General features: G+C 52.6%; 1 protein-coding gene across 1 annotated transcript; it reads right to left on the bottom strand.

The window, feature by feature from the left end:
• Window positions 1–1,303: 1,303 nt before the first annotated feature.
• Window positions 1,304–1,774, bottom strand: UCN3 (urocortin 3). The gene has a single exon (XM_074572607.1). The coding sequence runs from the start codon at window positions 1,772–1,774 to the stop codon at window positions 1,304–1,306; it is 471 nt and encodes a 156-aa protein (XP_074428708.1).
• Between the last annotated feature and the right edge of the window lie 12,178 nt (window positions 1,775–13,952).

The raw sequence follows: 13,952 nt of genomic DNA on the forward strand, positions 1-13,952 counted from the left end.
TTGTATTCAGTGTACGTAAAGGGCCACGTAGTCCAAGGCTACTGCAGATTGCAACAAGGAGAGATGTCACCTGTACACCCTTGGAGCTGAGGCAGGAGGGGCTCGTTGCACAGAGATGCATGTTGGTGTGTTGCCTGCTGGAGATGTGTGCCATCAGGGGAAGGTGCTAAAGGGCCTGGTGTGTTATTTTGGCTTTGCTTTTCAGGCTTCAGTTGAATTTGGGTCCTGTGGGTCAGCTAGGAGCCTTGGCCACCCAAGCATGGGCTTGCTGGGACTGAATTCAGCCTTCTCTGGCTGCCCAGTGGGGCAGAGAGGAGACGCCTCCAGCTATGTCTCTGCAGGTGGCTGGTGGGTCCATCTGCCAACCCTTCAACTGAAGACCTGTGGCCCTTATTAATACCCCACCTGGAGTGCTCCCCATGGCCGTGCCCTGGACAGACCTGGTGAGGTGCTTTGCTGCTCTTGGAAAACATCTCCTGGAGAAGGAGAAGCCAAATTCCTCTCCACCTCCCACACCTGCTACATGCAGGGATGCAGGCCAAGAGACGGATTTTCCTGTTGGAGCTGGGCTGGGAGGTGATGAGAAAGGGAGATTTAGAGGAAGGGATAAATAGTCCAAGGTGAAGGGGTGGGAGCTTGGTGAGCTGGGGCTCAGTGGAAGGTGGAAAAGAGCGGGGTGAATGAGGACTGTCCCGATGCTGTCCCAGCTGCAACTGCTGAAGGTGCTCATGGGGAAGGAGGTGGTTGGTTGTAAGACAACCTTAAAACCTAGAGAGTCCCCAGGAGGAGAAATTGGGAAATCCCTCTTGAGGTCCCCTGACCAGTCTTGCTTTTCCCTTCCCAATGCAGTGATGGTGGTGTGTAGGAACAGCTTGCGTATGGGGATGGAGTAGCGTCTGAATCATGGTGGGGACAGTGATATGAGGTTGAGCTGGAGGGATATTTTGGAAAGCCTACAGGCCCAGACAAACCCGACCAAACCCTCTGTGGAGGCGATGGGAGAACAAAGCATTGGAAACTCAAGAGATCGTAGCTTTAATAGGGACCTTCCCGAGGCGACATGTCCCCTTGCCCTGCTGCGGACATTTCCCCGCGTGCAGAAATTTCCAGCAGGAGGGATGGAGGAGATTGGGAAGGAGAGAAGGATGAAGAAGAGATATGAAAGTTAGGTAGCTCTATGGGTCAAAAATATACAACACTGATATCATACACGGTCATCAGTCCCCTCTGGCTGGCAGGCTGGGGGCGGGTGGTGGCCCTACGCAGCCAGCCCTGCTCTGAGTCCCCCCTGCCCTGTGGGGGGTCACTTTCGCCGCCCGATTTGGGCCATGAGGTGCGCGTTGGCGGCAGCCTTCGCTCGCAAGTTCTTAGCTTTGGCGATGTTGAAGAGGATGTTCATGATATTGGTGGGGACGTCGAGGGAGAGGGTGACCTTGGTGCGACGATCGCTCTTGGCCCGGTTTTGGTATGTCTTCCCCTTCACCTGCGCCTGGGAGACATATTTGTAATGGCCTTCCCCTGGGAATGTCCTTTTCCCCATCTCTTCGTCCACTGCGTCCTCCCTCTCCTCCTCTTCAGACACCTCCTCTGGTGATGGGGAGTCGAAGCCTCGCTTGTCCAAGATGGCGTTTTCCTCCGGGAGGCTCTTCTGGGCTTCGGCAAGGGCTGTGTTGAGGCAGCTGAAGATTGAGGCGGCGTTGTAGAGGCGGAGAGCCCAGCTGGTCTCAGCAGCGCAGAGGAGGGCGAGGAGGAGCAGCAGCCTGGTGTTGGCCATTGCGGTGGCCTGTGTGGTGGAGAGAGCGAGGGGAGGGCAGAGATGGGCATGAGCTTCCCGCGGGCCCCAGGGGCAGAGCACTATCATCCCCCCATCCTCCCACATCCCATGCTCCTGGGTTCACCTCCCACATCCGTCCACCCCAGTCCCATCTAGTGGTTAGGGTAGGTGGGAATGAGTTGCCTTGGGGCCTCCTCCTCTAAGATGCAACCCCCCAGCCCTTGTTTTTGGGGTGCTGGGTGGGAGGTGGGATGTCCAAGGTGCTTTGCAAGGCTGCAGTCTCCATGGAGGGGAAGATTTGCCCCCCCCTTTGCCGAAACACAAGTGCCTGCTGCAGGAGAGCTGGTTTCTACCATGTTCCCTGCCTGGGGCAACCTCGTTGCAGTTCTTATGCAGCCCTCTCCACCTTGCTAACACCTCCACAGAGTAACCGGGTGTACCACCAGCTGCTGCAAAGGTTGGTTTTCCTTTCAGCTCCTCTCTGGTCAGCCTGAAGCCACCAGAGGTGTTTCTGTGCTCTCTGAAGTTGACGATTGCCTCTCTCACCCAACTTGGTCTGAAAAGAGTATGGAGAGTGGAGTACAGTCAGTTCCAGTGCTGGAAGGGGAATTCAGTCAAATGGCTTATGTCACCTCTCCAGCCCCAGCTTCTGGTGCTCCAGGGTTGCCCATTACCCCATGGTTCCATCCCCAGGACTCCTCTGCACCGTGGGTACAGGACAGGACATCCCTGGAAATGTTCGAGGTCAGGTTGGATGGGGCTCTGAGCAACCTGATCTAGTTGAAGATGTCCCTGCTCATTACAGGAGAGGTTGGATGAGATAACCTTTCAAGGTCCCTTCCAACTCAAACTATTCTCTGAGTTTCATGATTCTATGTCAGGCTGCCCCATCTGATGGCACATTTGGGGGGCAGCGCCCCCATGGACAGCCCTGCTTGAGGACCTGGGGGCAACTCCAAGTTCACAGCACAGCGGCATCACTCCCTGCTTGAAATATGGTCATTTTTAGGTTTCATGAGGGCTGAAAACCTCAGGATAACACTGCTGCTCTGTGAACCTCTCCATTCTCTGAGTCCTGTCTCTTTGGGAAGCGACCCATCTCCCCGTATACCCACCCTACCGCTGAAAAAGGCCACCTAAAAGGCCACAGGGGATCTCCTGGTGGGGTCTTTGCCCTTGTCGAGGTCAGACAAGTGTCCCTGGAGCCAGCCCCGAGGGCACAAGGGCCTTCCAAGCACTTGGAGATGTGCTGGCATTCCCAATCTTCGGGCCCCATCTTGTGGCAAGGACATCATACGGCAAGCCCTGGCCAGGGGACAGTCCCCAGGAGTGTGGGACCCTGCCTGGGGCTGGGGTTTCATCTCTGATCTGGGGCTGTGAGTTGCTAAATTATTTGCTATGGGGATGGGAGTGTGGTGGGGCCAAGAAGGCCGGTGAAGCCCCTGGGCAACGCTTGTGGAGCAGGATGGACCCTGTGGGCCATGGCCCCATGGACCTCCATGGGCAGCTGTGTCTTTGGGCTACTGCTGGGGATGGAGGCTGTGCCTCCCTGTGTGAGGGGCTGCTGGCTGGGGACACGTCCTCAGACCCATCCAACATCACATCAACCCTCGTGTCCCCAGGAGCCGTCATTCTGGACCTGCTCTTCTGCTGCTGAACCACAGTCCCTGAAACTGCTGTCACCTTAACTCTGCCCTTCACTGTCCCTTGGAAGGGGAGATTGGGGCAGGTCATACAGGCAGGATTTGAGGGACCTCCTCGATTTCCACTTCTTTGCCTCACTCCACAGAACTCCCCCAGGCAAAAACCATCCCCTTAACTCTGCCCTGTGTCCAGAAGGACCTGCAGCAGCCGTGGCATGACCCAAGCAATGCCAGCAAAGCTGCCGCTGTAGGATGGGGCAGGAGAACCCTTCCAAGGCACACAACCCCCATGCAAGGGCGATTCGGGGCTCGAAACGCTCCTTGCTTCAGCCCCAAAATCAGATATTTAAAGCCTGGAGCTTAGTGTTTGTTTACAAAAGCTTAACAGGACAAACATCTTTCTCCCACCCCAAAGCCTCCCCCCTTGCAGTTGCCTTTCAGCCCCAGAAGAAGCCGTTTTCTCCCAAGCAAACCCCTTGCAGCCCCTGCTAGCAGGACGGGGTGCTCGGGGCATGAATTTAGAAATTATTGAATTTCTCATCCCTGCCTGCAGCCCCTGCTCTCCTGGGGACGCTCTTTGGCCCCGAGCTGCTGGATGGAGAATGGGAACATCTCTGAAAGCCCTCGCAGAGCCGGCACGGCTGCTGGCAGAGAAATGAGCTGGTTTGGGCTGCCGCTGCCAGCTCCAGAGCCGCGGAGCAGCATCTCCGTGGAGCAGCATCTCCACGTCGCCTCTCCCCGACCGCTATTTCACCACTGTCTGAAAGGGGCATCTTGGCCCCGTGGCCACTTGGGCTTTTTCTACTTGGAAAAACTCTTTGGGGACCTTGGCCAAGGGAGGGGAAAGGCAGAGCGAGGGGGAAACGGGGCTGAAACACACCCGCAACCCAGCGCCTGCTTTTCTGGTCCTCGGCTGTGGGATGGATATCCTGGCAAAAAAGGTAAAAATCAAGGCAAAATAGCAAAAAAAATGCAGCTTCCAGCTGTGCTGGCAGACAGCACAACCTGGTATTTTTGGGTTCTCTTGTTTTGCATGGGGGTTTTCTGCCCTGGCATGCCGGAAGGTTTTTTTTTTTTGGAGCAGAAAGCAAGTTGGAATTGGGTTTTCTTCCCTCCCCGCCCCCCCAAAAAAAGCAGGAAAAAAAGACGAACCACCTGCGGTGGATCTGAGGAAGTCGGAGTTAAATCTGCCGCTGCAGGAGGGTGACCTGCGGGTGCCGAGGGTGGAAATTGCCAGGATGCCCGTGAGAAATTTACAGCCACGATATTGAGACGGTGGCGACAGCCAGGGCAGGACCATTCCTCTCGGCTGAAGAGCTGCCTCTCGGCTTTAACGGAGAAAAGTAAATCGTTCCGGCGAGGCAGCTCCGGCAAACTGGGGACAAAGCTATCGGCAGGATGTCACCGGCTGCTCGGCAGCAGAAGCGCTGGATTAAGCTAATTTTTTTCCCCGTCAAAAAGTAAGTCTGGAATAAAATAACACTGCGGATGAGACCTGGAGACTTTTAAAATTCTTTCTGATGCCGCCTCCATTTCCCTAATGAATCTCACCTGATGATGCTGATTCCCAGGGCTCCAAAATCCAAGCTAACCCCGGGGGGACGGGGCTGTGCCCTCCTCTCCTCCCCATCCCTTTAACCACAGCACCGGTTTGTCTCCCCACTTTTCGATTTCCCAAGATGTCCAAACCCTACCCAGGCTGCGCAGCCTCCAAAAATTGTTATAATAATAAAAAGAGATGTTTCTTTGGTTAGAAAGGAGGGTGGGGGGAGTCTCTTAACACAGTATCTTGAACTGCTTTTCCCTATCCTGCTTTTCTTTATTTTCTTACAGAGAGACGTGGGACCTGATCTCCCGAGGAAAGCACTGAAATATTTAAAGTTTGTGCAAATGAAGCTGGTTGCTGGTTAATAAACGAAACCCGGGCACTCACCTGGTAGTCGGCAGCGGTCGGGATGGGAAGGGGTTGCTGCGGTCTCACTCCGAGGAGAGAGGCATCAGGCGCGTTCCCCTGAACTTCTGCACCCTCGCTTTTCTTTTATTGTTATTAAGAGGGCTGTGATAGTTTTTCTCTCTATGGAAACGCTTTTCCCCTCCCTCGTGTATATATAAAAATGAGCGATCACGGGGTTTGAGTCGTAACTCCAGACGTGGAGCCTTCATTTGGGCATGATTTCATTAAGATGAAATCAGAGGGAGCTGGCAACGTCACGGGGCTGCGGTGCCTCTCCCCATTCAGAAGGAAAAAAAAAAAGGGGGGGGGGGACAAAGAAAAGACATCTGAAGCTGACAGCCTGGTGAGAGTCACCCAAAAATTGGGTTGTCTCCAACGCTGAGACTTTGCCGGATCACGCAGACATGTTTTTCCCCTGCTCCTCCAGGTAGCCAGGCACTTGGTGCAAGGATATTTCAAATGCAAAGGGTCTTTACGCCCCCTAAGGATGCCCGTTGGGGTTTTCAGCATTGATTAACAGTGTTATCCCCAATTAATGTGTTTCTTTTCGAAGAGCGGGGCTGGTGCAACACCAGGACAGTGCTCATAACCCCCACCCGCAGCAGGTACAGGCTTGCCCCGCTCACACTGCTCTGCCCTCCGCCTGGTTTCCTATTGCCAGGGGGTTTTCTTCTCCCAGGCAGGCGGTGAAAACCCTGGAAAACTGAAATTTTGGGGACCTTCTTCCAGGATGTGGTGGTACAGTGCTGCACTGGAAGAGGAGGGTAAGGATGACATGTGTCTCAAAAAAACCCAACCCTCAAACTCCCCAAAGGCACTGAGGTCCATCAGAATTAACTCAGGTTGCCCCAAGACAGCAGCCAGGCTGGAAAACCCCCAGTCTGGGGTCCCAGGACCACTCTGGTCCCAGTGTGGTCCGAGTGAAGTCTCCTTCATGCCCCATGGTGCTAGTTTGCAAGCAGAAGTGCTTTGTGCTGTAAAGGGAATGGGGATAGAGAGATCTCTGGTGGAAATAGGGGTTGCTTCATGCGGTCCTGGGCTGAGACGCTCGAAGGAGTCAGGTCTCTGGTGGAGGGTCCCAGATTTGCGGCTGGGCTGGAGGTTCCTGGTGGTCCCAGGACCCTGCTCAACCCCGCCCGCTTGTCAGAGCTCCTCTCTGAACCCTGCTTTGAAATGCCACCATCACCTTCTTCTAGCAAAGGGCTGGTGGGGTGCAGTCATCCCTGGTAACGGACAAATCCTACCAAAGGTGGGGAAAACCCTCTGAGCCCCCCCCGAAAGGTAACAGCAGCCAGTAGTGACCCTGGATGGGCTCTGAGTTAGGATGGGGAGATGTTCTTGCTCTTGGAACACACCAGGGATGGTCACAGTGACTTCTTTGGAGAAAAGGAGCCATGACTGCATATTCTTGGATGAGCAGCTTTGAGCTTCTCACCCAGCCCCTGAAGATGCTGGCTGTTGTCTGAGAGGCAGTGACCGGTGATGCTGAGAGCTCTCCTTTGGCTTCAAACTGGGGTAGAGCATTCTCCCCTTAATCACCTCCAGCTGTTGGCTTAGACACATCGGGTTTCACCATTCCAGCAATTCACTCCTTTTTCATTTTCATTTGAAGCTTTCATCTCTTGGACCGATGTTTTCTTTTCCCCTCCTTCGGTGAGATCTGGAAGGCAGTTTGGTTACCCAAATCTTTGGAGCTTTTGGTCATAATTTTGGGCAAGCAAATCCGCTTGCAGACTACAACCCAAAAAGCTGGGTGGGAAACTCCGTTAGAGGCACTTCTTCCTGGCAAGAGCGAGGGAAATCATCATCTGGCCCACAGTCCTCACTCTTCTCCCTCTGGCAAACGCTCATGGACTCATTTATTGCAGAGGGATGAACCGTCTCTAAGGGCTGCATGGTCTCTGGAGCTGATGAAACCCTCGAGCTCCTGCTCTGCGGTGAGGAAGCAGTGATAGATGAGAGCTATTTCCAACCTGTCCCCCATGGCGGAGGTCCATTAAAAATTATTTCCCCCTCTGCTCGTTGCAGATGTGTGAGCGCTGATTCTCAGCAACCTTCGGCTTTCCCCAGCTTGGATTGTGCCCTGCCTTTCCTTGACCTCTAGAGGGTAAGAAAGTTTCAAGTCATCACTGTTACCCAGTAGCTTAATTAGCGTTGGAGGACCAAGTGACATCACAGGGCAAGACCTAAAGCTTGGCAGAAGGTATCTAAGGCTTTTTAAAATATATGCAATTCCGTGGGTGGTGCTAAGCTCCACCTAGGTTTGACTAAACCCAGGTTTGACTACCCATGGATGAAGGGTGGACAGTGAGGTCTTTGCCAGCATTTCTCTTCTATCATGCCTCCTTGGAGAGATGTGTTTTCCATCCTTTTGCTCCCTGAGGGCTGCAGATTTTGACTGTGGTCCTTGCAGAAAGCTCAGGAGACCCTTGGACACTGTTTGGCTCAGACCACTGATAGCCCTGCCTGCTTCAGAGTGGGTTAGGGACTCACCTCCCTGATTTTGTTGGTCTGGGGATGGCGAAGGGGGTTGTTAAACGTGGAAATATATGTGGGATGGGGGCTCTGAGTGCTGACCTGGCCAACGGGTGCTTTATGAAAGGTGTGTGGGCACTTAGAAAATGGGTTCCCCTCTGCCTGCTGGAGGGGGATAATGCTATCCCTGCCTTGGCGTCGCATCCCATTGGGGTTGAGGAGCACTTTAAAAGGGCTGGGAGAACCATTGAAAATATCTCCAGTGACATTTTGGACTCATTTGTCACCTGCTCAGAGGAGATCAGCTGAGGAATATAAAACATGTGGACAGGTTATTGCTTCTGGCATGGGGCATGGGTTTGGCATCCCCTGGCCCCAAAGGTAGGGCAAAACTGGTACTCCAGGAATCAAAGCCTGGTGCAGCCCTCTTTTGTGACGACCTGGCCTCCCTGATCACCTCCAGGAGTTTCAGGTCTTCAGGCCAAAACTGAAGCCCTGTTATTGCCAAGATCACGTAGAACCTGTGATTCAGGTACTCGGGGAAGGGAACATAGGTTAGGGAAAGGCGTGATGTCAAAGTAGATCAATTAACCCCCCTAAAGCCCCCTCTCTCCTGGAGATGATGAGATTTTTAACTTGTTTCAGTGCATCTGCAAAGTGAATTAAACTATACGAAGACCATAGGTTGGCACGGGGGAAGGTCTATTTGGCTGCATCCGCACAAGTGATGGCTGCTTCATCGTCGCAACCATCCCATCCCTTGTGGTGGGGTGGTGGTCCTCTCTCACTGAAGCTTTTCTGGGGTTGAGAGGAGAGTGTGTCTGGTGGAGGGCAAACGTGTGAGCCTGTAGTTTTTATCTATTGCCACTATCTCAGGCTGTCCCCATGGGCTGTACATGCTCTGAATGGTTGGAAATGGGGTGTTCAGCCCTTCCTGGCTATTGACTGCAATGAGATGATTTGGGGACATTGGGAAAGAGCGGACCCACATGCCAGGAAGTCCTGTAGGACCCTGAGGGGGTGTTGGTCAGTGCCAGCTGCCACCTGGGCTCTTCAGGGTCTGCAGCTACTGCAGTAGCCTTGCACAGCAGGGTCACAAGTGCAGTTACCACCTCCACTGTGGGTCTGTCTTCACACGATGGGGGTTGAACCTCATCCCATTTGGCTGAATTGGGTGGCAGTGGATCCCAGAGGTCTCAGGGGACCAGGGCACAAGAGAGGACTGAAAGGCAAGGAGGGACTTTAACGCTTAACAAGCTGCTTTCCTGGGCAGCCAAGCTTGAGACAGATCGTCCCCGTGGCTGCAAAGGCAAAATGCAATCAAAATAACCCTAAAGACATGCTACATTTTAAGGAATGGAGTATGTACACGGGTCCTCCTCAAAAGTCAATCCTGCTGCCAGAATGACCCGTGTAAATATGAGTCTATTTATTTTTTTCCTGCAGAATGAAGCTGTAGCACGGAGGCGAATGCCTTTCCCATCATCCAGCATGTCAACACTGGAGTCAGGTGGTGAAACTCATCTCCATCTCCTGGGCAGATGCTAGGGTGTATTTCTGTGTTTTACTCACCCATAAAACACTTTGCTGCTGGGAAGGGTCGGTGCAGGACAACATCCTTTTGGGAGGCAAATCTGCATGCCATGGATGTGGCATGGGAGACGTGGAGTCTTCGCGGTGATTTTATTAGGGGAAAATAGCAAAGAGAAGGCAGCGCCTTCGAAGTCAGACTGCCTGGTTCAGCCCTATCAAGTCTGCTCTGAAAGCAAACCAGACTGTTTTAGCCGTCACCGGCTGGCTACCGTGGCTCGCAGATTCCTGCTTCAGTTGCTTTTGCAGGGGATCGGAGAGGAGATTTTGCTGCAAAAACTGCAAAAATGAAAATATTTTCATGAAAATAACCCCAGCTGACCCTGGGGAGGGAGGGAGGGAGCCGTGCTACGAACAGCCTGGGGCACCCATGGGAGCTGGCTGGCAGCAGAGAAGGCTCAAACTCCTGAAAAGTTTCTCTGAAAATTACCAAACTCATAAAAAATGCAGGCTTTGTCACGAGTGTCCTCGCGCGTCTCCCTCGTGCGTCTGTCTCTCCAAGAGCAGGACACCTTCCCACCTCTCCGCAGCCTGCCCTTGCTCTTGCCGAGCTCAATTTCCTCCTGTGAATCATCGTTTAAAGCCCAAATGTGGGCAGCTGAAGAGGATCTTATTAAAGTTTCATCACTACAACCATTCCGCTACCGGGAAAAATAAGACACAGCGACTCGTGGTCGTATCGCACCAGAAGCCTTGAAAGCAAAAAACACACCCCAAAACACCAGCAGAGAAGTTTTGCGATGCAAAGTTCTGTTGATGGCTTCCAGGCCCACCATGGCATAGAGTCGTGGGACACAGACGCACTGTGGGTCCATAGAGGGGCGAAAGGGAGTTTTCTGGTTTGCTTTGCCCCTTCTTTAATAATCTCTAAGACTCAATTTGCATTTTCAAGGCTGTGGAGGGAGGAGGACCTTGCTGTGATACAAGATTCCCCATCTCTCTGTAACCCTACAACGAATGTCCCTTCCTGTCCCCTGAGACTGGTTTTTGGTGGGTTTCTCTTCCCCATAACCCCATTTTGGGGGTGATTTTCACTCCTTCCAACAGCCCAGCAGCCACAAGTCCCTGCATGTCTCTCCGAGGGGGCTGTAGAGTGGGCGCTGAGGGCTTGGAAAGCTTTGAGCCAGGACCTTGGTAGAAAGAGGAGAGGAGCTGGGGACATGGAATTTGTTAGTTTTGCAGGGGTTGAATTATTCTTTTGCCTTTTTTTCACCTTCTTTGGCCTTGAGTCTCTTGCCGCTGCTGCAGGGTCACCAAGGGATTTACAGCCCTGGTCGTATGCAAAGCATTTGGCTGCCTGTAATGAGCAGTTACCCACCCCACCTTCAGCGTTTCATGTTCCTGGCAATTAATTAGCTCTGCTTTGAGCTTTTGATGCAAATGTAATATTGGAAAACCTCTTTGGGATTAAATGGGCTGGGGCTATTTTGCAGATCGCTACACATGCTTCTCCAAGAATTGCTTGGGCCAAGGACCAACTTCACCACTGACAGCCTTCAGGCATGAAGTAAAGCTTGGTTCTTGATGCTTTCCTTCCAAAAGAAGAACAGAAAAAAGCAATGGAGAAGAAAAAATAATCTTAAATCCTCCAAATTGTCTTCCCCAAGTGTTTGCTGCGATGTTTTTATCTGCTCTCTCTGTGTTACACCTCCTACACCTCTGTGTTTGCACCACCTGTACACATGGTATGTGCCTGCAGCTACCTGGGCATCACACCTCCAGTTGGAAGGAAACATCTAAAATCAAGAAAAAATGTAAAGGGAGGCAGCAGGAGCCTGGATCCACGTGCAGGAGCAACACTGGCCTTGGGACATTTATCCTGACGATGGGTCTTCATGTAAAACCTATTTATACCCCATGGAGTGAAGCATGAAGAGAGCTGCTTCTCCTTTTTCTTGCGTCCGTAAGCAGGGATCGCTCACACTGGTGAGGCTGCAGCAGCCGGATGAGGTGGGTGGGAGAGACGTTGCCCAAGAAATGCCATGGTTGCTTCACTACAGATGGGTTATGATGCTCCTCCGGCACTTCTTTGCCATGGGGATCATGGCCATGGGTTGGCCCCTTGGCTTCATGATCCATGGGGAAGTGCTTGGGGTGGTTTCAGGGGCAGGTGGGACACATCTGGGGGATGCAGGGCCCTCCGGTGGGGCTCAGGATGCTCGGTTAAGGGATGCCCAAGGCAGCAGATGGGTGAGGAGCCATCCAGAGGAAGCCTGAGGGATCAACTGGGATTTACTGGGGTGGTTTGGGATGCAAAATGGGTAAGGATGGACAGCCTGAGGCAGCTCCCGCAGGAACACTGGCTTTCAGATAGGGAGAGTTTCTCCCTGGTTTTCCTCCTAACCCACACAACAATGATGTCAGGGGCAAATCCAGCCCCATTTTTGCTCCTGCTTGTCCCAGCTCAGATGGGCGGAGCTGCCTTCCTGGCACAGAAGGTTTTTCGGGCTTTTTCAACAGATTCCCTCTTTCTCAAGGGCGTTGTGGCTGTTGGGTTGCAATTCCACCCTTGCAGTGGGCAAGGGATAGTGTTCACCAGTGGCCTCCCAGCGATGCTGGCACGAGGCCATATATACCAATATGCTCCGAAGTGATGGATATCACCCAAAAGGGCTGTGGGCAGCACACAAACCTCCACCACCTCCTGCAGAGCCCGAGCACGGAGGATGTGGTGGAGAGTTTTGCAAGATGGACTTGCCGGTGCTCAGGTCCAGCCCTGCATTAACTCATGGCCATTTGCCTCCGTGGCATCTCCAGAACCTAAATTACTCCTGCTCTAAAAATACCGCCTAATTAATTAACCTAGCTGAGCGCAAATCAAGCTGGTGACAAGATGGTGAACTTTTTTGTCGCTTTTGACTCCGGCAGGAGTGAAGACAGGGGCTTTTGTCAGCTCCCTCCCAAACAGCCTGTCTGCTCCAATCTGCCGGGCGCAGCCAGAGGACGCTGGATGATGCTCGGGGCCTGGCTGTCAGTGCTGGCGGCCATTTCGGGGATTGTATCATTATCAAATTACTAAATTACACTGGCCCAGCCTCTTCATCTCTGGCAATCCATTTTCTTTTGTCAGGGTTGCTAAGGAACCGCCTGTGGACATCGGATGCCGCGATGAGGCGAGCTTCTCCTCTCCACACCTTCTTGCAAGACTTCTCTGGCTGGATGCACAAGAAACCCCCTCCTGCAACGGGGCTGAGCATGCTCAAGCTATAGGTGCACGTATATCCATAGATACAGACCCAGCTCAGCTCCTGAGCCGCGTGGATCCACAAAAAATGAGTGATGGGATCACTCGTGCTCCAAAATTGCCCTCCGCTTTGCCAGCTCCATGAAGATTCTGGTTTTATGTACATTAAAGCCCCCCCAGCTTTTCACATGCTTGGAGATGACCGCTCGTAGCGATGCTCTCTGCTTTCTAAGGCCATTCTCCAACGTGTGTTCAGGAATCTTCTGGCTTCGCCCTGTTTGGAGCAGCCCCAGCTCCCTGCGCCTGGAAAGCAGTTGGCTCGCCAGCAAATCGTTTGGCCCTATAAAAGTCTCCCCCACCCCGCAATCAAATCATTTCAAGAAACTCAATTAGAGTGACATGACATTTCCAAGGAAACACCGAGGATGCGTTCCGGTAATGTTTTGGCCCTGCCAAAGCGGTTCAGATGGCAAATCAATAGTAAACATTTAAGGCTAGATGTATTAAAAAAAAATCAAGTTATCAATTTCCCATTACGCCTCAGCTGCCAGAGCACTGATGGGAAATTCAAGCTGCATTTAATACACCTAGCAGAGAACTGAACAGCTTGATCTTATACACTTGCCCACAATATTGGTTTTCACTTCTCGAGTCTTCCAGCCGCCTTGCAAATCTGAATTAAGTCATCTGGCTCCCTGGTGAGCTGCTGCTTTGGCCTGTGCCATCAGCACGATGTATGCTGAAGGGTCTTGAGCCAAATCACCCTCCCCGTGAGCCTCTGCCCCTCTCCTTTGGCTACACCTTGACCATGTAACCAGGTGACCAAACTTGTCTCCCAGACTTGGCTTTGGGATATGTGCGCTCCTCGCCAAGCTTGGAGCCAAAAGCTGCCAAGAAATTCTGCACGTGGGGAGGTGAAGCCCTATTTTAAGTGATGGCACTGAACTTAAAAGGAAAAATGAAGGTGTTGTCCCATTTGTTTTTGGTATCTGGGAATAATGAGGCAGAAAAAGAAACTCCCCATGTTCTCCAGGATGCCCCAGGTCCTCCAGGTCCATTTGCTCACCTCCAGACCCTCACTGTGCTGCTGATCAATGGCTATAAAAATGATCTTCATGCAATTACTATCATCTCCTCGGGCTTGATGTCCACTTAACATGCCTGCCAAAGGATTCACCAGCCCACAGTGATGCACCCTCCTCTTCCCTAATGCCCTGGTGCAGTTGATAGTTGGAGAGGGACCGTGAAATGCAGGGCTGGTGTCCCTGAGAGAGCAACCCTGGGATGGAGGAAGGCTTTCTCCTCTGCGTTTTGGTAAATAAATGCCACTTT

This window comes from Larus michahellis, chromosome 1 (genome assembly GCF_964199755.1).
Source record: "Larus michahellis chromosome 1, bLarMic1.1, whole genome shotgun sequence".
NCBI lineage: Eukaryota > Metazoa > Chordata > Aves > Charadriiformes > Laridae > Larus > Larus michahellis.

Excerpts from the sequence above, each read along its gene's own strand:
- UCN3 (XM_074572607.1), bottom strand. The coding sequence starts at position 1,774 with ATGGCCAACACCAGGCTGCTGCTCCTCCTCGCCCTCCTCTGCGCTGCT.